Below are 22,345 nucleotides of genomic sequence, written 5' to 3'. Positions count from 1 at the left end.
TGCGTTGTTGTTCATGGTCCCATTCACGTAAGCTGGTGAGGTGACCACTGGGATATGATTGAAACGGGTGGGGGGGCGGAGGGGGAGCCTGGTGAATCCAGTCTGAGGTATCACAACACGGGGGGCGATGCGGGGAGACGGAACTGGAGATAAGTGAACTTTTGCACCACTGGTGGTGACTACACAGTCTCGGCGCGCTTTGCCCCTGTGCTTTTGGCTGAGGAACTCACCAGGGAGTTGGGACTAGTGTTGCCCGCTACTTTGGGGCTCTTGTGTTGATGGGGATCTGGGGGGGGTGCTGTCTGGCCGGGTTGGGGGTGGTCAGCCGTGGGTGGGGCGGGGTCAGGGGGGAGGGGGGATGGGCGAAAGTTGAGGGGTTTGTTGTTTGGGAACCGGAGGGCCCGTGGTGTGCTGTTGATAACTGGCGAATGATGTGTGAGAGTGCGCTGGGTGGATGTCTGCCTGACTTGAGTGATGATGTACTACTTGGTTGTCCGGTGTCTCCCGATGGAGTCAATATGATGTGCCGTGATTTAGGATGTCTGCTGCAGTAGAGACTGGGGACCCGCAACCGAGGCGCGCGCTGTCCCTCCTAACTTGGAACGTGAGGGGGCTGAATGATCATCGGAAGCTGAGGAAGGTGATGAGCTTCCTAAAGAGGCATCGAGTGGATGTGGCCATGCTACAAGAGACACACCTGCCTGTACACAGTAGGATGCTGAAGGTCAGAGGGTTGGTAGGGAATATAGTGGTAGCGGGTTTCACCACCCACGCCCGCGGCGTAATCACCTGGGTTAACCCTGCCTCGAGATTGAAACTTACCCCACTAACTGTGGACGCTGAGGGTAGATACGTAGTGGCTAGGTGCGCGGGGAGGGGGCAAGACCTGCTCCTGGTTAATGTCTATGGCCCCAACCATGATAGCCCGGAGTTTTACACAGCTCTGTCAGCTGCATGTAGGTCACACACACACACTAAAATGTTATGGGGGGTGATTTCAACTTTGTGTTTGACCCAGACAGGGACCGCTCGGCGGGCCCCGTAAGGCGGCCAGTTGCGTCAGCTGTCTACATGAAAGCGGAAATGACGAAGCTGGACCTGGTGGATGTTTGGCGGGAAAAGCACCCCACGCAGGGCGGTTACACGCACTACTCCGCATACCACAACATACATACTAGGATAGACTACTGGCTCGCCTCCTCCTCAATGCTGGGTGGCATCAGCTCCTGTGCAGTTCTCCCACGAACGCTGTCGGACCACTCCCCGATATTGCTCAGTCTCTCCACTGTTAGGAAGGAGATACCGCCATATACTTGGCGCTTCCCGCCCTACGCGCTTCTTGATGACGCCTTCCGCGGGGAACTAGCGGAAGACATTGAAAGGTTTTTCGACACCAATACTACCTCAGTAGACAGTTTCTTTACCGTGTGGGAGGCCTTTAAGGTCTATATTAGGGGAATAGCCATGTCCAAGCACTCCAGTGTCCTGCGCTCCATTAGACGAGATCTCTCTGCGCTGGAGAGCAAGATAGCTGCCCTGGAGAGGGAACGGTTGATGGACCCGGGGGGAGAGGCGGGACAGGGCCTGGCGCCCGCGCTAGTGGAATATAACGCGCTTGCGGATAGGGAAGTTCTCTATATGGGGAAGTATGCCACTGCCCGGACTTTTGGAGAGGGGGAGAGACCGGGGGCTCTGCTGGCGCGTATGGCCAAGGGGTCCCGTAAACCATTGGTGATAGATGAACTGCAGACTCCGGGGGGCGCCCGGGTGGTCGAGGAGGACCAGATATTAGACACGTTCCGCCGATACTATGCGGAACTGTACCGAGCTAGGGCGGGAGGTGCGGAAGCCGAGATAGACGATTACTTGGATTATATCTCGATGCCGTTCCTTAAGAATTCCGACAGGGAATTTCTGATGGCCCCCTTTCATGGGGACGAGATTTTGGATGCACTGAGTGGCATGCGCTCGGGGAGCGCCCCGGGCTCTGACGGCCTAACGGCAGGCTTTTACAAAGCCTTCAAGGACCTCTTGCTCCCACACTTGCTTGCCCTCTTTGACGCGATCTGCGAAGAGGGCGAAATGCCGACCTCGATGCGGGAAGCGTTGCTGGTCACGATCCCGAAACCGGGGAAGCCCCTGGACCAATGTGGGTCGTACCGTCCGCTCAGCTTGCTGAACGTGGATGCGAAGCTCTACGCGAAGGTCCTCTCCAACAGACTCGCGCTGCTGGTCCCGACCTTAGTGGCGCCGGAACAATCAGGCTTTGTACCCAGCAGGAACCTAACCTATAACATTCGCACGGTGCTGGGGACGATGCAGCATGTGAAACAGGAGAACCCTGCCTTGGCAATATTCTTAGACATGGAAAAGGCATTCGACTCCGTCGAATGGCCGTTCATGGTTAGGGTCCTGCGCAAACTGGGGCTGGGAGAACCGTTTCTTCAGAGAATTGGGGCTCTTTATCACCACCCTACGGCTCGCCTGCGTATCGGCGACAGAGTTTCGGCACCGATACCCATTAGTAGGGGCACCCGGCAGGGGTGCCCCTTGTCCCCTCTGCTTTATGCATTGGTTGCTGAGCCATTAGCGTGCGCCATGCGTGAATATCATAGTCTGGAGGGTGTCAGCTTCCCCACATATAAGATTGGTATCTCTACTTATGCGGATGACACCTTACTTTACGTCCGAGACCCGGTCAATAACCTAGCTCCGATTCTCAGGGAAGTGGTACGCTTTGGGGCGCTATCGGGACTCAAAGTGAACTGGGATAAGTCCATTGCTTTCCCTCTGACCCCAGTCACGCAGCCGTTTGAGATGGAATATCCCCTACAGTGGACGGATGACTCAGTGAGATACCTGGGCATCCGTCTCCACACGGATCCAGAGATCCTAATCCGCGATAACTATGGGGTCGCATTCACCAAACTTGAGGAGGATGTGGATGCCTGGATCAAGCTCCCTCTCTCATTGATGGGCAGGATCGCCCTTATGAAGATGGTGGTACTCCCCCGGTTTCTCTTCCTCTTTGTTAATATTCCGGTGGTCTTGTCGAAAACGTTCTTTAGACGCCTGAACCAGGTACTGATTAAGCTTGCCTGGGGCGGGAAGCAACCTCGTGTTAAATGGGAGACACTGATGCTCCCGTGTGAAAAGGGGGGCCTGGGGGCGCCGGACGTGGAGCGCTATTACCGGGTGGCGCAAGCAACCCATTTACACTCCTGGGTCCATGGGGATGCCCGCACTCCGCATCTCATCCTGGAGAAGCTATTTGCTGATCCTCTTCCCTTACCCGCCACGATCTGTCTCACTACGGACCGAGCAATCGGGCGCATGGACTCGCTTAAAGCAACGAACCATGCGTGGCGAGCTCTGCAGAGAGAAAGGGGGTGCCCCTTGCTGTACTCCCCGCGGATGCCGGTAGCCTGGGCCCTGTGGTTAGATCCGCTCAATGAGAGGGGGGTGGTAGAGGCTTTGAGGGCCCTGGGAGTGCACACCATGGAGGACCTATTCTTGGATGGAAGGCTGAAAACCTGGGAACAGCTCCCTCCCGTCGCCCCGGCCCCACCGCCGCTGCAGAAGTTTCAGTACCACAGGATACGGTCGGCCTGCAGAGCAATTCTGGGCCCCGCACTGCAGGAGCCTGAAGAGGTCCCAGAACTGACGTACGTCATCAGGACGAACACACCGGCCAAATTGATTTCAGCGGTTCACAGGCTTGGGCCTTCATATCAGACATTCCCTACTTCGACCCCTAGAGCGGCGTGGGAAGCAGATCTGCAATCCCCCATAGACGACGCCATGTGGCAATACTGCTGCGCCAACACTCGCAGGGTCTCGCTCAATGGCAGACACCGCTTGGTGCACTTCAAATATCTGCAGAGAGTGTACTATACTCCAGAGCGGTTGCACCGCTATGGCCTACGTGGCTCCCCGGAGTGTGAGCGTTGCGGGACGGGGTCCGCTGATTTTCTGCACTTGGCATGGCTATGCCCGGGAGTGAGTGCGTACTGGGAGGAGATTTTCGCGGAATTGGGACAAATTATAGGGGAACCTCTGTTGAGATCCCCGGCGCTCGCGCTACTGGGCTTCTCCAGGCCATTGGCTCCTGCGCTGCGCAGATTAGTGGACGTGGCGTTACTACTGGCCAGGAGGGTGGTGGCTGCGTGCTGGATGCGCGGTCCTCTCCCCACTAAGGCGAGATGGCTCAGGGATCTCCAATACTGTTGCACACAGACGGAAGTGTACAGCGAGCTGTTGCCGCCCAGGAGTAGACCGAAGTCATTTTGGGAACTCTACAAGGAGTACCGACAAAGGGGGGAGGTGGACGACAGTGACATATCGGAGGAGGCGGACCCACAGGATGAGGGGTTAGATACTGCTCTGGAGCGCAGTCACTCGTCGCGGGAGGGGCTATAAGGTTCTTCTGGGGGGAGGTGGGCACAGGGAAGGTGTAGGTATGGGACGGAGACGGGGGGAGGGATGTGACAGGGCTTAGGGGACAGGGCTAGCGGGGGGCGGGTGCAGGATATACACGGTACGCACACGACATTACGAAGGCAGGAAGAGACACTAGGACTCCTTTACAGTACTCAATAGCACACGGGGTGGGCCTGGGGGGGGTTTGGGGGTAGATTAGGTTAGTTTTTTCCCTTTCCTTTTTTCTGGTTACTTGTCCTTCCCTGGTTCGTGAAAGACCGCATTTTTATGCCTCCATTTATTGCCTATTGACTGTCTTGCTACCACGCTGGGGACCAACAGTGCAAGACCGCTTTGCTTTTGATGGAGTTGTGACACTGAGTGACGCCGCTGGGCCTCCGGGATGCCAGCACACCGGCTGTGTATTAGGCGCTGCGAATCTGTCTTTGTAACATGTGTACACGTTGATGCACTGTATGGTCGGACTGTAATGACATTTGATTTCAGACAGTTGGCAACTTTTGCAATAAAAGTCTTTTTCAAAAAAAAAAAAAAAAAAAAAAAAAAAAAAATCAACGCCAGGTATGGGAGGATGGGGAAGAAGCTGAAACTGAAGATTAAAACGGATGATCATCGCCACAACCCCACCGGCTTTACCAGCTGGACGATCCGCCCGAAGGGCATAGTAAGAGTCGGGGAGGGCGGACAGGAGATCGGGGAGGGAATCGGCCGAGAACCAAGTCTCTGTGAGAAACAGAAAATCAGGGGCGTCGGTATCCAATAAATTAAAAAGCTCAAGCTGGTGCTTGCCTGCCGATCTAGTATTGAGCAGGCAGGCAGTGGCCGTGATGGGTGAGGGGGGAGGGAGAGGAACGGGGGGGGAAACCTGTAACCGGGGAGAGAGCAACGTAGGTTCAGACGGAGGGATAGAAGGGACAGAAATGCCCAAAGTGGCAATGTGCAGAGACAGGGAAGGGGCAATGGACTGAGCTGCATTTAAGGAGAGCAGTTGAGCTGGGGTGTAAGTAAGGGCGGGGACAGGGTGCGTGGCCCCTGGTCCCTGCCGGTCGCGGACGGGCGCAGACGGGCTTGCCTTTGGGGCGCCTTCGGCGCGCTGATGGCGCGCCCGCTGCGCCCGTCCGCTGCGCGCACGGGGGAAGCACATTATTTTTAGAGAGGGAAACGGAAGGGGCGTGGCCTGTTGGTGGTGGGCGTGGCCAGTGGCCTCTGGGGAATGGCGGCGAAGATGTTGTGGCCCGCTGCAGTGATGCGATCCGCTGCGCGGGGATGCCCAGAGCGTGGAGAGCGAAAGTGCAAGTGCCCAGGAGGAGGAAATGAGTATATAAAAGCACAATAAACACACAAGTTTTAAAATTAAAATGAAAGTCCTAGCGTTCTCCCGGCTTCTGCCTCAGGAGATAAATTAGCCTCTAACTCGCGCTAGCGATCAGCGCGTTTAAATGCCTTCAGCGGGGGGGGGCCTGTTAGTGGTGGGCGTGGCCAGTGGCCTCTGGGGAATGGCGGCAAAGATGTTGTGACCCGCTGCAGCGGTGCAATCCGCTGCGCGGGGATGCCCAGAGCGTGGAGAGCGAAAGTGCAAGTGCCCAGGAGGGGGAAGGGTATATAAAAGCACAATAAACACACAAGTTTTAAAATTAAAATGTAAGTCCTAGCGTTCTCCCAGCTTCCACCTCAGGAGATAAATTAGCCTTCAATCCTGAGGGACCCTGGGGGGCCAACTAGCCCTCCAGGTGCTTCCAGTAAGCGCCACTGCGCCGCGTTGCAGAGAGGTGGACTAGGCCGTGCCCTTTTTTTACACCTCTCTGCAACGTAGCTCGCTGGCGCTTACTGGAGGTAAGTGGTGGGCTAGTTGGACCCTAGGGACCCTCAGGCTTCAAGGAGACTTTATCCCCCAACTTAAAATGCCCACAGGTCGTGTTTGCACACATGTCATCTCAGGCCTCCCTTTACCAGTGGGCAAACGCACCCGTGGCGCATTTTAAGAGGTAGTTTTAATCCCCCCGCCCTATTATATACTAGAGGCTTACAGAGGAGGTCATGCTAATCACAGGGGGACCCCAACGCATAGTGTTCCCTAGTGTATGAAGGTGTTTTCACTGTATTCTTATTGTCTTTCAACATAGCACTGGCTCTAGGACTGGTTAGTCAGACTCAGTTACCACCAGTATCCTTCTGAAAAAGTTGAGGGTACAGGATGATTTTGCAACAAGGCTTCTTTCTGCTCCTCTATTTGTCCTTTCTGCACGTTTTCCTTCTTCCTGAACTTTTCTTTGTCTTTGAGGACTTCTGTTGCTTCTTTTTGCATTTCTTTTTTTTTCTGTGCGTTTTTTCTTCTTTCTTCACATGTCCTACCTCTGTAGGCATAGTTAGAAACAAGCATTTAAAAAACCTTTGAAATTCACTTAAAAAAACCATAGGTTTCAGTCATGTTATAGTTAGGAATTAGCATTTAAAAAATCTTAGAAATTCACTGAATAAACCATAGGTTTCAGGGGCGTTATAGTTAGCTGGACATTATACTCGTTCAAAACCATTGAAATTCCACCGTTATAGTTAGCTCAGCTAACTATAACTCAGGCGCCCGCAATGCACTGCTGATGACGTCACATATTATATCACTCATGACATGGTCAGTGACATCACTCATGAAATCACTGATGACATGTCAAATGCCATCATGGCACAATCCGTGCAGGGTGCGTGGATCCTGCCATGAAAATAAAGAAAAAAACGACCGCGGGCTCCCGTGCTTCTTTAATAATTAGCCCCCAGGGTGGCCAAATCCCGAGGGCAAAAATATTTAATGTAATGGGGCCAGAGGGGCCCCCCAGTCCCGGGGACCGCCACACCCCAGGACCTTTATGAAATATGGGTGGGGGGGCTCAAAGATCCCCCCCCCAGCTCCGGGGATTGCCACCCCTGGGGCTTCACTAGTAAATGGGTGGTGGAGCTCAAAGGCCCCCCCCATGCCCCGGGAACCACCAACCCCCCGGGGCTTTGTACATTGTGGGAGGGGGTGCGTGGACCCCCTCCTGGAGCCCTCGAGTGCCCTGGGGTCCACCACCCCCCAGGGTCAGCTCCTGCAGTGTCTTGGGGTTCCCACCCGGGACACTGCTGTTTGCTATGGCAGGGTGGGAGCCTCGTGGCTCCCGCCCTGTCATACCAAACTGTGGTTTGGATTTTGAAAGAGAGAGCAAGGAAACCTGCTCTCTCTTTCAAAATGAAAACCCGATTGCTTTTCTACACGGGGAGCTGCATGTCATTCCAGGGTCGTCGGCTCATTGAACTGCAGTGATTAATTTGTGCCGGTGCTTAGTACCGGCACTTCTAGGGCCGGGTCTACATGTGATATCAGCTCATGGGTCTAAATGTGAAATCAGCTCACTACGGTCACAATGTCTCTCAGCGAAGAGCTGATATCGCATGTAAATCCATTCCTGCCTGGATTCAGTGTTGCCTGATTGGGATTGGTGTGTAAGATATTTACATTTGGAGGCACACTGACGGACCCCCACCCACTGCCAGAACCTGCGTGGGTGAAGTCCCTGCCTCAGAATAACAGCAATAATAGTAGCTACCAATGACTGATTGAAAATGGATTTTAAGCCCACCCGTTCCTCCTTGGCTGCATTGAATCGGCAAGTGTTACTTCCCAAGTCGGACCAATGCTGAGCAGTGTCCCCACATTTCACTCCCCCATTCAGTAGCACCAACCTTTCTCTTCATAGTAAAACTTTGAGCCCGGCACTTATTCTTTTACAAATTAAGTACTGGTGCAGGGTGGGCCTCGGCAGTCCCTGAAGCCTCAGTGGTTCTAGGCAGTGCCTTATTTGTTCTGTAATCACACGGGCAGTACTTATGGTGTTATAAAGTGATACACTCATAGAACTTTTGCAGTTGTACAATTACCCAGGCTTCATTTGTCTAACAGTTAGTTAGATTATGGTTGTAGGTGCAGTCTAATATTAAATAATGTTGTTCTTGAAATCTCCTGTCAACAGATGATTATCACAATAAATAATAGACGTGTCAGTAAAAGAAGACCTATACACTCAGTTATTTATTTTTGAAAAAGTAACCTTTATTAAAACAGAAATGAATAGAAATGTAACTTTAATAGAACAGTATAATAAAAAAACGTGGGTTGGACTCCAGTCGAAGCAGCAAAGGAAACCTGCAAGACAAAAATGAAACATAAGTATGTGTGCTATGTGGAAGAGGTAAAGAATGCTAGTTCGAATGAAAGGACCATAGCAAAAATGGAAGAGAGGGGGAGTGGGTGGAAGGGAGAAGGGGAGGGAGAGTCAAAAGAAGAGAGTGAGGAGGAGACAGAGAGTCGGCCTATTGGACTCAGCCCTTAGTGTTTACCCTTCGTCACCCGTTTGTGTAGGACGCAGGGGTCTGCGAGAAAGAGTGCGGTTTAGGAAGTCCTTAAAATTAAATACATGAAGCCAGATATTATGGGCCATATTATGAAGGAAGGGCTATAACATTATCGCCGCTTTAGCGGTAGGAAACTGCCACTAAAGCGGCGACAAGGGGTTGATAATATGCCCTTGTGAATTCCCTTAGAAACCCAGGTTTTGGTGTGAACCTGGGATTCTATAGGAATTCACAAGGGCATATTATCAACCCCTTATCGTCGCTTAGCGGCAGTTTCCTGTCGCTAAAGTGGTGATAATGTTATCGCCGTTCTTTGATAATATAGTCCTACATTATTGGCTATGAGAAAATCATTTGCATGCACCTGTGCACCCCAACCCCTTCCCCCGCACTGTGCTCAATTGTACGTCTTGCACACCGAGGCTTCACTACTCACCTGCCACCACTGGTGTGTCCCACGACGTGTTGGTGCAAGCTCCGAGTCTGGGGTAAGTTTGTTTGGTAGACCAGGTCTTCACAATGGAACGGTGTCTTGATATTGCAAGGGAAGGTGTTAGATTGCTCAGGGCATCATTGCGGGGAGAGCTCCTGCTCAGCCCGTCTTGAGCCAATCAATTTAATTTCTGTAAAGAGATAAATAATTTAATGGTGGAAACGTCTGGAGGTAAATGAAGGTTTGTTTCAAGCTTGATAGAAAATAGGAGTTGAGTGCATCCTTTGTTTTTGAAGTACAATCAACCAACTGTTAGTGGTAATCGTGTTCAAAGAGGAGTTGGAGTGCCCGTGGATACACAAGGTTAAATAATATGTTATGGCAAGGTTTACATTCAAAGGAATAGAGCACATGCTAGAAGCATAATGTTCGCGTGTAATGTAGTGGCGGGAGCCTATGTGCATGTACATTTAGTAAGGAGCTCACTACAGTGTCCTAAAAGCCAACACCATGTGTCTGTAGGGCACCTCTGCCCATTGGCTCAGGTCTACAGTACGGTCCAGCAGGTCATTAAAATGAGACCGATGTGACTGAATGAGGTAAGAGATCACATCATTACGGACAGAAACATCGCTTTTTCGCACGTGCTCTCTCAGGGTGATGCACCCCACCCCTCCCGCAGAACTGCCCTCAACAGGTGTCTGTAAGGCAGCTCTGCCCATAGGCTCAGGCCTATCTTATGGTACAGCTGGTCTTTAAAATGAGACAGAAATGTGAATGAATGAGGTCAAAGATCACATCATAACACATGGCAATATCGCTTATTCATACGTGTGCAGTCTGGCTGATGCATCCCACCCCTCTCGCAGCACCGCCCTGAAGAGGTGTCTGTAGGGCAGCACTGCCTGCTGGCTCAGGCCTACCTTATGGTACAGCTGGTCTTTAAAGTACTGCCTTCGATCTGCACTGCGGACAGCAGCGTCATTACTTGAATTCAGCTTTGGATCAACACTACGGACAGCATTGAATTCAGCCTAGATTTAAAATTGGTCTTTAAAATAGTGTACCCTCAAGTTTAGTGATCTGAAAGATAGTATAGAATTAGTAATTGCAGAGTACATACAACTGCACACGCATAATTCTCTGTTTCGGCTCTGCGCACCCAGGCTGCTGCACCCCATCAACTCCCACTGCAAGGAGGTGTCTATGCGCTCTTTTGCTCCCAGGGTGCTGTACACCATCCACTCCCACTGCCCAGCAGTGACTTCCCATTCCTGCATACCCAGACTGCTGCACCCCATCCACTCCCACTGCCCGGAGGCGAGTGCCCGTTGCTGCGCACCCAGGCTGCTGCACCACATCCACTCCCACTACCTGGAGGTGAGTGCCCATTCCTGCGCACCAAGACTGCTGCACCCCATCCACACCCACTGCCCGGAGGTGATTGTCCGTTCCTGCACACCCAGACTGTTGCACCCCATCCACTCCCACTGCCCAGAGGTGACTGTCCGTTCCTGCGTACCCAGACTGCTGCACCCCATCCACTCCCACTGCTCGGAGGTGACTGCCCGTTCCTGCGCACCCAGACTGCTGTACTCCATCCACTCCCACTGCCTAGAGTTCTTTGCCCGCTCCTGTGCACTCAGGCTGCTGCACACTATCCACTCCCACCGCCCAGAGGTGACTTCTCGCTGCTGCGGATAGAAGCTTCTCTGCTCACCTTGTGCCACTGGCGTGTGTGAAAGAGGCTCTACCACATGCCGAAGCAACCTTCTCAGGCATTGTCAGGATGGCCACGCATCACACGCATCATCGCATGTTCTACAGGCGTTGAGCTCTGGTGGTGTTGGGGGGAGGGGGGATGCCAATTCGTGAAACACAGCCTGTTGGATTAAAAGCAAGATAAGATTGTGCGTCATGTTTTTGATCCAGCACTGCTCTCAAACAACCCTCCAAACCATCACGGAATACTCAGGAGTAATCACACTTCACTCGTCGGTGGGGCCCATAGCACCGCGAGTCACTCATTCACACAATTCACACTGCTCCCAAGATCAGTGAAACCTAGAGGACGAGCTGCTGGACAGCGGAGTACCCTAATGAATCTACAATTTTAAGTTCTATACATTATATACATATGCATTCTTTGGACATCACCATGGTATTTTTAAGTTCATGAAAACAACATTAAGGCACCCCACTATTTTGGTTGATGGACCAGCTAGTAGAAGTTAATTGATGGAAATCAAAACCAGCTTAATTCACCATTGTATTTCTCTTATTAGCTTGATTATTTTGTCATGACTTTAAGTTTAAACTTCTAACCTTTATTCATAAATGTTATTAAAACATTTCTTATTAGTTATTCAAGAAGGGGAAAAATTAATTCAATAACATTTTACATTTATTAGTAAACCAGTTTAGAAATAAGAAATTTGAAAGTTATATTACCAATGTTCTTTGTCATGAAGAAAAGAACAGGAATAAACGACACAGGTTCCCAAAAATTCAACCTCTATATCTTCCTCGATATCTACCTCCCATCAGGACTCCGCATTCAATTCTATACCCCGTCAAAAGTTAAAGTCAGGAAAATGTCAAAGTCTTTTGCACCCAAAAAAAATCATTCAGTCCGACAGCATGTCATTTGTGAAAATAAATTCAGGAACAGTTTTTTTTCTCTCTTCCAAACAGCCTCTTTTATACCCTTTTTCACTAACTATCTACCTATAACTTGAAACTTTAGGATCCATACTCATCTCCTCATTGTCCAAAATTTTGCAAAGTCACTTCCATATTTCTCATGTGGTCATAATTTTTCATTTTCGATACACATTATCCTGTCCTTAATGTCGATACTTCACTCAATTTTCCCATGCTCACAACTCAAACGTCTCCTTTCGCAGCTCTCTGCTTTTCCGGGCCATGCTGACCTTGACATCAGTAGCCCAGGCACAGGCCTCTCATACATCTCTCGAGCATAGTCGCGCATGCGTAGAGTCATACTCTCTCGGAGTCTTGCAAAACCTCCATTTTATACTAGGCCGCACGGACCTTAATGGGAACTATTACAGAAACAAACACAATTAAACGTTAGATTTTGAAGTAAAGCCCTTCTGTTTACCTCCCACCATTCTAAGTTTTACCCTGTTTAATGGTTACCTACAAAAAGCAAGGAAAATGCACTATTTACTCACCAATTTTGTTCGTTTTGCCACGAAAAATACATATAATAAGCATACATGCATAGCTCTGCTTACTTAAAAGCATTACTGCACTATATTAGAATGACTATTTCACATGATTAGGGTATTATGGTTTGCAACACAAGCAAATTAGTATCCCACGTGTACTTTTTCTGTATGTGTTTTTTCTTTTTGTTGATTAGTTTAACATTCAACTCGATTAATACTTGTTATAGTTATGAGAAATTAATTTCACAAGGGGTACACAAAAATGTTCATCACTCCCTTGCTAATCACATTCATTAAAGGCGAGAGGAAGAGAGAGAGAGAAAGAGTGAGAGAGTGACACTGAAGAGAATATTTGCAGCTCACCTTTCTTTCACCGGTGTGTCTCCCACCCCGTGCCGGGACATAGTGCACCCTGAAGCTCCACAACTGAAAGATAGTTGAGAATTCGTAATTGTGGAAAAGTCCAGTATGCAGGAATGAAATCTGTCCCCCATCGCTCCCCCACGCCCTCCCAAGGTGATCGGTGCCTTATAACTCAGACGCACTACCCGTTTAGGTACTTAAACGTTCAAGTGACCAGCGGTAGGCAGCACTGCTACTTAGCCACCCTGGTGCGAGTATCCTGGGCACCTCGCTCTGAAACATTGCTTGCATGCTCTACCTGTGTCCCAGTACGAACCAATGCACTCAAACCTGATTCCCCAAGTGAGTCAAAGTTATTATCTATACATGATTTTTGTGCATGCAGAGGAACAAGCACCCTGGGATATCTGTGCAGTGCTAGATGCACTCAAGGGTACCTCCTTGCTGCGCTCATCACTCACATCCTTCATGCCTTGCAAGCACCCATTAACACCTGTTCTAGTTTAAACGTGTAGAAGAGTAACCTGCCTGCCCCGGAACTGCAATTCTCTCTCTTGTTGTGGGCCAGCTTTGGAAAAGGGTACCCTACACAGAAGAGGAGATCCCTCCTGCGCTATCAAGAAGGCTTGGGTGTGGGAGGCGGAGCGGGGGCCACTCTGACCCACGTCATCAGCTCCAACAGTATGGAAAAGCTTGCACTGTTCATAAGGCCACCTCACGCCTCACCCGAGGGCTGGGCGTCGCTCACCTGTGTCCCCGATGATAATACACTTGAAAAGGTATGCGTAAGCCATATTAGAACATTGGAATGTTGGGAGCTCCATTGCAGACAATGGAGTGCTCCCTGCTTCTACGGGCCGGTAAAGGCCCGCAGAGCAACATTCCAATGTTCTACAAAGGCTTTTCGAAGTTCGAGGGGATTTATATCCCCTCGAGCTTCGAGAACCCTTTGTTTAATTTGTTAGTACATTCTGCCCTCTAGTGGCAGAATGTTCTAATAGCCTTATAGCCCTTCGTAGCAGGGCTATGCGGCTATTAAAGTCCCGCTGTTTTGTTAAAGTCCCTCGCCTTCGGCTCGGGCCTTTAACAATTCAGCGGGCCTTTAATAGCCGGTATATCCCGCTACGGCGGGCTATAAGGCTATATTAGAACATTGGAATGTTGGGAGCTCCATTGACAACAATGGAGAGCTCCGGGCTTATAATGGCTGGTATAAGCCTGGAGCTCCAACATTCTAATGTTTCTTTAAAGGCCGAGCCTTTGGCTCGGGCCTTTAACGCTGGAGAGGGCCTTTAATAGCTGGTATGGCCCGCTACGGCGGGCTATAAGGCTATAGTAGCGCCGCCCACTGGCTGGTGTTGCTGGGGCTGCGGAACGCTTTCATTGTGTCTGCCTCAGGGCAGGGGGGGGGTCGCAATTCTTACTTCAATCTCTACGCGGAGATACCGGTGAGGGGCCAAGCCAGTCCCAAGCAGTGGGGGAACCAGTGGTGTGCGCGCACCACAGAGGAGTGGGGGGAGGGAGCGTGGCGAATGCGCGCTGCTGCGCGTGCTAGCCATCGTTGGGAATGGGTGTTACAAAGGTGGGACATGCGCCCGCCTTTGCCCAATCGCATGACTTAAAAAAAAAAAACACGCAAAAGCCAATGCCTGCCGGCGGAAGCTGATCACACGCACAAGCGTGTGGTCATTTTTGAAATCCCCATACAAAAGTGTTCTCCATCCACTCCCGCCGCTCGGAGGTGTCTGCCCGCCGCTGCGCACCCAGGCCTCGCTGCTCACCTTTTCGTGGACAGGGCACCCTACACATCATGCAGCCCCGCTCGGCAGCCAAGAAGTCTCATATTTTGTGCTGAGTCTTGATATCGCCACGGAAAAGGACATACTCGTGCACCCGTCATCATCGCAGGTTGTTCACCTGCTCAGCCCTTCCTGTGCCACTAACTCAGTGACCAGTAAGGCCACGCATGTGGCGGTAGGCCCCCCTGTTGCATGGCTCAGCATATACTGCGGTCGAGCAGGTCACATAATACATGAGGTGTCCGGACCACCGGGACGGGCCATCACTGCAGGCTGCATACCTGCTCAGCACTTACAATGCCCCTACCTCAGTGGACCGAAATTCACTGTTCCGTGGCTGTGTGCCTGTGCCGGGCGCAGTGCAGCCGCTGCGAGCAACTCTAAAATGGCGTCGAGCACGTGTGCCCGGTCTTTTTTATTGGGAGGGTCACCTGTCCTGTGACGCCAGTGCTGGATGGGTGTGGTGTGAGTGTACGGCAGCTGTGAGGGAGTGGCTGTGGTGTACTGACAACTAGACCTGTGAGCAGCAGTTCACTCCAATGAAAATCTGGGCCATGTAGCGTTCTTGTCCTTTCCTGTAAGCATAAGCGGAGTGGGCTGGCGTGGTGTATGCTAGTACTGCGTGAGGCTGTGAAGAATGACTCCGGAGCTATGGGCATGGCTCCGTCGTGAGGTATATGAGGAATCAACTGATGTGGGTGTCCGTGTTGTAGTGCTGCTGACACGTGGGTTGCAAGCTCAAATGTGTCATTCTGTGAGTAAAGTCCCACAACATGGCCAACATGGAAGGTACGGGGAATCACTGACCCTACATTCATCGATAGTTCCACACATGAAAGATGGTGGACATGAGGCATTTCTGTGGACATGAATGTTTATTGCACATTCACTGGAGTGTTGTAGCTGTAGCAATACAGGGCCATGGAAAGATCAGGTTGCAGTTTTTGGCACATGGAGGGCAGCTAATTAAAGCGAAGCTGCGCCAACATATGTACATATGTGGTCCGTCGGCTAGACTGCCGAACCTGGTGCTGGACACCAGGGTTCGAGCCTCGAGGTCGCGTCCACATCCTGTGATTGTGGACAAATCACATAATCTCCGTGTGCCTGAATGTGTAATGTAAATACGGTGCTCATGTAAAGCATTGAAATACTTTAGGGTTGAGTTTGCAACAAAAAAAAGAATAATCCGGCAATCCCCACTCACTTATACATTTTCTATACACTTTGCTTGCAGTACTCTAATGATCTAGTTATGTTCATACTTGTAGAATGAGCGAGAGAAAGTTACATAACCGAAGTTTTTCCTACTGCCAGAGGTAACATGGTTGCATACGCTGTCTACAGCACAATGTAATGTGGTAGGGCCCAGGGGCAGCATCTTGCAAACATAATGAACACACGGACACAGATAGATAGTTGCACTGGGTATGGGTACGTGCGCTCGACTCCTTTTTATTACCAGGGTCACATGTCCAGTGATGTCTGTGCAGGGTGCATGTGGGGTGAGTGTCAGCCAGCCCTCCGGGAATGGTTGGTGCTGGTACCAAGTACAACGGTAATCATCGGATCATACAAAGAGATTCCATCATATAGGGTCTATGACTTGTGCTGCAGTAAGATAGGAGCACTACATGTGAAATAACACACATAAGATTATATCTTAAAGGGTCCATGACTTGTGGTGCACTGTGGTTGGGGCAGCAGATCTCAAATCATACACAAAACATTCTATCATAAAGGGTCTATGAGTTGTGGTGCACTGAGGTATGGGCATCAGAAGCATTCAGCGAGTGCGCAGCCTGCTATGATGCGTGGTCCAGGCGTGCCGCAATGGGGGCAATGTCTGTTGTCTACTGGACTGCGTCATCTGCAATTGCGACTCCATCTGAATTGTGAGTCCTGCTATCCGCAGTGTAGATCGAAGGCAGTAGTTAGCACAGACATCGAGGAATGCTTTTTGTCACATTCCTTTAACAAAATCTGAGGACATAGAGTACAATTCTTTCTGCAATTAATAAAACAAGACGGAATTCAAGTTGTGATCCTGGCTGACCGCAGTGTAGGCGTAGGGAAGAAAACATGAAATATGTATAGAACACATTGTTGAAACATGTAGGTTCAGGATCGTTGTAGTTCAAATTGTGAGCTCAGCTGTCGGCAGTGTAGACTGCCATTCAGTGTTTGTTTGGCAAGACGAATTTGGTCATTGTAGTAAAGCTATAACTGATATAAAACAAGTTCTTGAAGCAAGGATACTAAAAGGATATTGTGTAGGTTTGAGGGATGTTATACTTAGTTGCCTACTGCACTCTGCAATTAATGAATGAAGGCTCAATTTTAATTGTGAGCCCTGATGACTCCAGAGTAGGAAGGAGGAAGGAGGCAGCGGTCAGCAAGGGCCCAGGACACGTGGCATTGAGTTGAGCTGCACAGTTATTGGCAATTCAGCGTGTGTGCAGTCATCGATGATAAGTGGTGCACTAAGTTAGTGGCACATGAAGCAACCAGCTTGTTTGGAGCCTGCGATGATGCGTAGTCCGGGCAGGCCGCACTGGTAGCAATGTCTTTTGCCTACTGAATTCTGCCTTAATAAGGCCACATAGCGATGACTCATGGTGCACTGAGTTACTGGTCCCTCTGGCGCTCAGCGTGGGTCGCACTGGTACAATGTGTCTTGCTTTCTGGACTGTGTCATCTGTCATTTTGTCACTTCTTCTTCACAAAATTCGAGGACATAGAGTACAGTTCTCTGTGCAATTAATAAATCAAGACTGAATTCAAGCTGTGAACCCTGCTGTCCGTAGTGTAGATCGAAGGCAGTAGTCCGTACAGACATAAATCTGCGTTGCTGTGCCGCCGAGGTCGCAGGGGACCTGTGTCGAGGTGGCCTGCGGTCATGGCTGCAGCCATGTGGCAGAGTGAGGGCCGCCGCTCTGGCAGATGTTTTGGCCTTCCCACAAGTGAACCCCGCCCAGAGCCCCAGCCTATTTATTCATACTCCTACGCTGGAGTGGCGTACGTTGGACCAGCCCACTCCGCTTCCGCTTCCGCTTCCAGGGGGGGACAACACAGCTACATGACCGAGATCTTTCCCATTGTCTCAGGTAACATGGTTGCGTCCACTATGCATTTAAAAGTAACATAAGTTTATTACAAGTAAAAATATATCATTTTTAGGAATAGCTTAGATAATGTCTTGTCCTAATATGTATATTAAAGACATATATATATATCATTTTAGACAATAAAAAATGTTTCGGGAGTCGCGCACCCACCACGTCCAACACGTATATGACGTCACACAGAACTTGTCACCACGTAAGCGTCGCCTACAGTAATGCGCATGTGCCGCGGATGCGCGGGAGCAGGAGTCGCGTACCGGTCGCATAGCATTTGCGCACATAAATACGCACCCGTCACACACCCTACGCAGATCCTTCACAACATTTCTAAAATGGCGGCTAGGTTCCGCACAGTGAATGAGAATGGTATGCTTTGGGTGCACAACACCCACAAAAAAAATTGGAAAAAAAAACAATAAAGAAAATAATATAAATATATTGAAATACAAATGTAAAACAAAAAAAATCAATATTTCAGTTTCCATAATTTTAAAAAACTTTTTTTCATTCATATTAAAAATATATAATGTAATTTAAAAAATAAAATATGTAAAAATAAATAATTTAAAAAACGTAGAAAATAAGTATAAAAAAATTAATATAACTATTATTACATTTAAAAAATTGTCATTTAAAAAACCTTTGAAAATCACTGAAAATACCATAGGGTTCAGAGATGTTATAGTTAGGAATTAGCATTTAAAAAAACCTTTGAAATTCACTGAAAAAACCATAGGTTTCAGGGGTGTTATAGTTAGGAATTAGCATTTAAAAAACCTTAGAAATTCACAGAAAAATCCATAGGTTACAGGGGTGTTACAGTTAGCTGGACATTTCACTCGTACAAAACCATTGAAATTCCTCAGTTATAAGTAGTTCGACTAACTATAACTCACGTGCCCCCAATCCACTGCTGATGATGTCACATATTACATCATTCTTGACATGGTCAGTGACATCACTGATGACATCACTGATTACATCTCAAATGACATCACTGATGACATCACCCCCTCTTATGTGTAGGTTTGTTATTATAAGCATAGGCTTGTTGTTTTTAGATGGTAGAATGTTTTCTTTTTTCTACTTGCATTTAAATTTATCATGCATATGTAGTTACGCCTGTGTGTTTTATTATGGTTGTGTCAGAAAGTGAGTCGAAGTATGAGTCAGTGGATGGATAAATCAAGAAATGAGTTGAAAGATTAGTGACAAAGTGCTTGTATGATGATCTACTGCCTGCCTAAATCTATCAATGACCCCAAAAGCATTTTCATTCAGAAGCAAGACTTATTGGCATTGCCAATGCTTGTTAATCTTAGTAAATCTAAACGTATTCAATTGAGACTAACATTCCCTACGCAAATCCCTTGCCTACTCAAATACTGCGAACAGATTCTTTGTAGTTAGCCAGTCATCTTTTTGTATGTTTTTTTGTGGTCTATTTAACATGTGCAGCTCTTTGGATCAAAGTGCTATGAAATACAATAAATAAATACCCATAATATTTTTCCCATTGAGGAAATTCTAAATTAACTTATTACAGAAAGAATATTTGGTGGTCTTGTGGTATTATTAGCTAAGCTATCATAGGTAATGTAATATAACGTGTTAACCTGCTGAGTGGTAGGGTGAGCTGTGGTATTGAGTGCTTTGTTGTGTTGTGGCATGGTATTCTAGTGTGTCTTGTGATGTATTAAGTTATGCTATTAGCTTCTACTGGGTGTAAAGTTATGCGCTGCTAAGTTGTGTTATGTTACCCTTATAAAACTGGTGGGGAAAGAGGGCTTTGGGAAAAGGGGACACTGTAAGAGATTTTTAACCCAAATATTGGGCATATAATGCTCGCACCACATTGGCTGTCAGAGTTACCTTACGGCTCTCATTCGCTGAACAGGAAGGTAAAAGCAGAAGTGAGAAGGACAGGGCAGTAGCATAACATGCTAAGCTATTCTGTTCTGTTTTGTTTTTGTTGTATGGCAGGTTATATTGAATACTTGTGTGTTTTGTTGGGTTTTGAAATGGGCTTTCATTTGGATTTATTTGTCGGAATGCAGGAGCGGATAGCTAAGCGTGGGCGGAAGCTGGTGGATTACGACAGCGCGCGCCACCATTTGGAGGCGCTGCAGAATGCGAAGAAGAAAGATGAAGCTAAGATTGCCAAGGTAAAGCCGGCCCACATGCACTCCCCCTACACATCACCTTTCTGGCAGCTTACATCGTCAGACTTTGACCCAGAGCAAAGAGAGAAAGACAGAAAAGTGAGAAAGAAGGTAGGGACTGGCCCTATTCCAGTAACCTGGAAAGAGGCCATAGTTGACCCATGTTCAAAAAAGGGAACAGAAATTATCCTGGCTGCTATAGGCCAATTTCCCTAATCGACTCCACCGCCAAAGTATTAGGTAGGGTATCCCTTGCCCGACTTGAGACCTGGGCGACTACCAGGGGGATCATTTAAAAAAAAAGCAGTATGGGTTACGGAGGGGACTAGGAACTACAGAGCAGTGCCTAAATTTATCCCCGATCATGGGCAAGTACATGAGGGCAAAGAGTGGTTCTATCCACCTTGCCTTTATGGACTTGTCCTGAGCATTTTATACTGTAAACAGGGGTAAATTATGGGCACTAAAGACAGACATGGGCTTTAAAAGCGCTCTAATCTTGCTCCTCAAAAGGTTACATTCCAAAACATCTATTTCTATAAGATTTGGTTCACAGGGGTAAAAGACCAGACCCATTGCCTCAACAGAAGGTGTCCGGGAGGGGTGCATTTTAGCCCCTCTTCTTTTTGTAATATATACGAATGGCCTGGAAACCTTTTTATTAGGTAAGAAAATTGATTTCCCACGCATCAAAAGACAGCCAGTTCCGCTACATTCATATGCAAACGACACTGTACTCATGGCCTTGACGGCAAACAGCCTCCAAACTGCCCTGGACGCCTTCACAAACTTCATGGCAGCACTAGACTTGAGGGTTAATTTCTCAAAGTCTTACATAATGGTTTGGGGGCCAAAAAAGACTAAAACTAGAAGTTTTAACGTAAGGGGCAAGCCCTTTAAAGGGTGGAATAGTTTGCATATCTGGGTAACACGTTTAGTAAGGATATGGAATGGGATTTGATGATCACGGCAAGAGCACAGCAAACAAGTAGAGTAATAGAAGGCTTTTCAGGTTTGCTTGTAAGTTAGGCCACAAACCAGTGCCTGAGCTTGTTACCTTATACAAGGCAAAATGCATGTCGGTTGCATTGTATGGGGCAAGGGTGTGGGGTTACCAAAGAAGCCGCCCGTTGCAAGTGGTGGAGAATAAGTTTATAAAACGCCTGTTGATGATTCCTAGCAGTGCTGCCACCTCATTTTCTCATCAAGAAGTGAGGATGGAATATAAAGAAGATCACATTGGCGCTGCCCCCTTGCTTCTGTGGGCCAAAATCTGGGGCTCAGAAGAGTTACAGTTTTCAAGGGAGAGCATCGAAGACTGTATTAACTTGGACAAGTCTTAGAGGATCCCTTGGCTTCGGTTTGTGAGGGATAGGTTATTTCAGATCGGGCTGGGTGAGTACTTTGATACCCTGTCAAGCATCCTCATTAATGCGAAGGGCAAAATTAAAGAGGAGTATGGTGTCTGGGCAAAAATGCACTATTTGCAATTGTAGGCAACTGGCCCCAGTTGCTCTTTCATGCATAAACAGCGTTATTATCTTTCCTTTACTACAAACAGCCAGTTGCGTTTTCTTTTAACAAGATTCTGTTGCAGCACCTTGCACTTTCTGGTAGGGTTCCCTAAACAATCTGGGTGGACAAACAACCTTACTCTTTGCCCATGCGACAATAGTACTACCCAGAGCACTTTGCACTTTATTATTTTTTGTGCACTTTACAAAGATCCAAGGAGCAGATTTTTGGCGCCCTAGTTAAATAACATTCGCCCATGTACATATTTAGAGGGCTTCAGACATTTGCAATCATTGACTAATTCTGTAATTTGCACTGCGGTATTAACTTTTATCACATCTGCAATGGGCATAAGGAAACGATATGAAGTACAGTAATTAAAGGGGAGTGAGGAAATGAATCATGTTACATAGGAACTAAGCTCGATGTCATTACTTCACCTATGTACAATCATGTTTTTAGCTTGCATATGAATTTTTATCTCTTTTATAATATTTCTAAAGGACAAAAGAATGTATTTTAAACTTGAATTGTGTATTTTAAACATGGACTGTCTTTTTGGTTGAAACCTTTATGGCTGTGTGCCGAATAAAATCATTTTGAATTTGAATTTTAGAAAGAAGGATAAAGAGAAACATAGAAAAACAGTGACAAAGGGAGAAAGCAGGGATGAAAAAGAACCTGCTGCAGGACTACAATAACAAGACAGGAAGTGTAGGGTGGGGGAATAAACAGGCATGAGATAATGTAGAACAGGCAGCTTTGGTATTCAGCTACCCCAGCATTCTGCACCAGTAGGACCTTAAGAGCCCATGAAAATATTGTTTCTTTTTTTATAGAAATAAGAGGAATTTATAGCAAACTGTGGAAAAAGGTCATTCGTGGATCTCTGCGGCTCGCCACTTAAGTGCCACTGGTGCACATCTTTTTA

General features: G+C 48.3%; 1 protein-coding gene across 1 annotated transcript in view; it reads left to right on the top strand.

Moving 5' to 3' along the window:
• The window catches only part of BIN2 (bridging integrator 2), a 319,199-nt gene that overhangs the window by 132,243 nt on the left and 164,611 nt on the right, over nucleotides 1–22,345 (top strand). The window contains exon 6 of the mRNA XM_078688858.1: nucleotides 19,795–19,902. Coding sequence (XP_078544984.1) covers nucleotides 19,795–19,902 — 108 coding nt within the window. The remainder of the gene's footprint in view (nucleotides 1–19,794; nucleotides 19,903–22,345) is intronic.

Source organism: Lissotriton helveticus, chromosome 1_1, assembly GCF_964261635.1.
Source record: "Lissotriton helveticus chromosome 1_1, aLisHel1.1, whole genome shotgun sequence".
NCBI classification, from domain to species: Eukaryota; Metazoa; Chordata; class Amphibia; order Caudata; family Salamandridae; genus Lissotriton; species Lissotriton helveticus.
The sequence above is the reverse complement of the archived record's forward strand: the minus strand, read 5'-3'. Positions and strand labels throughout refer to the sequence as shown.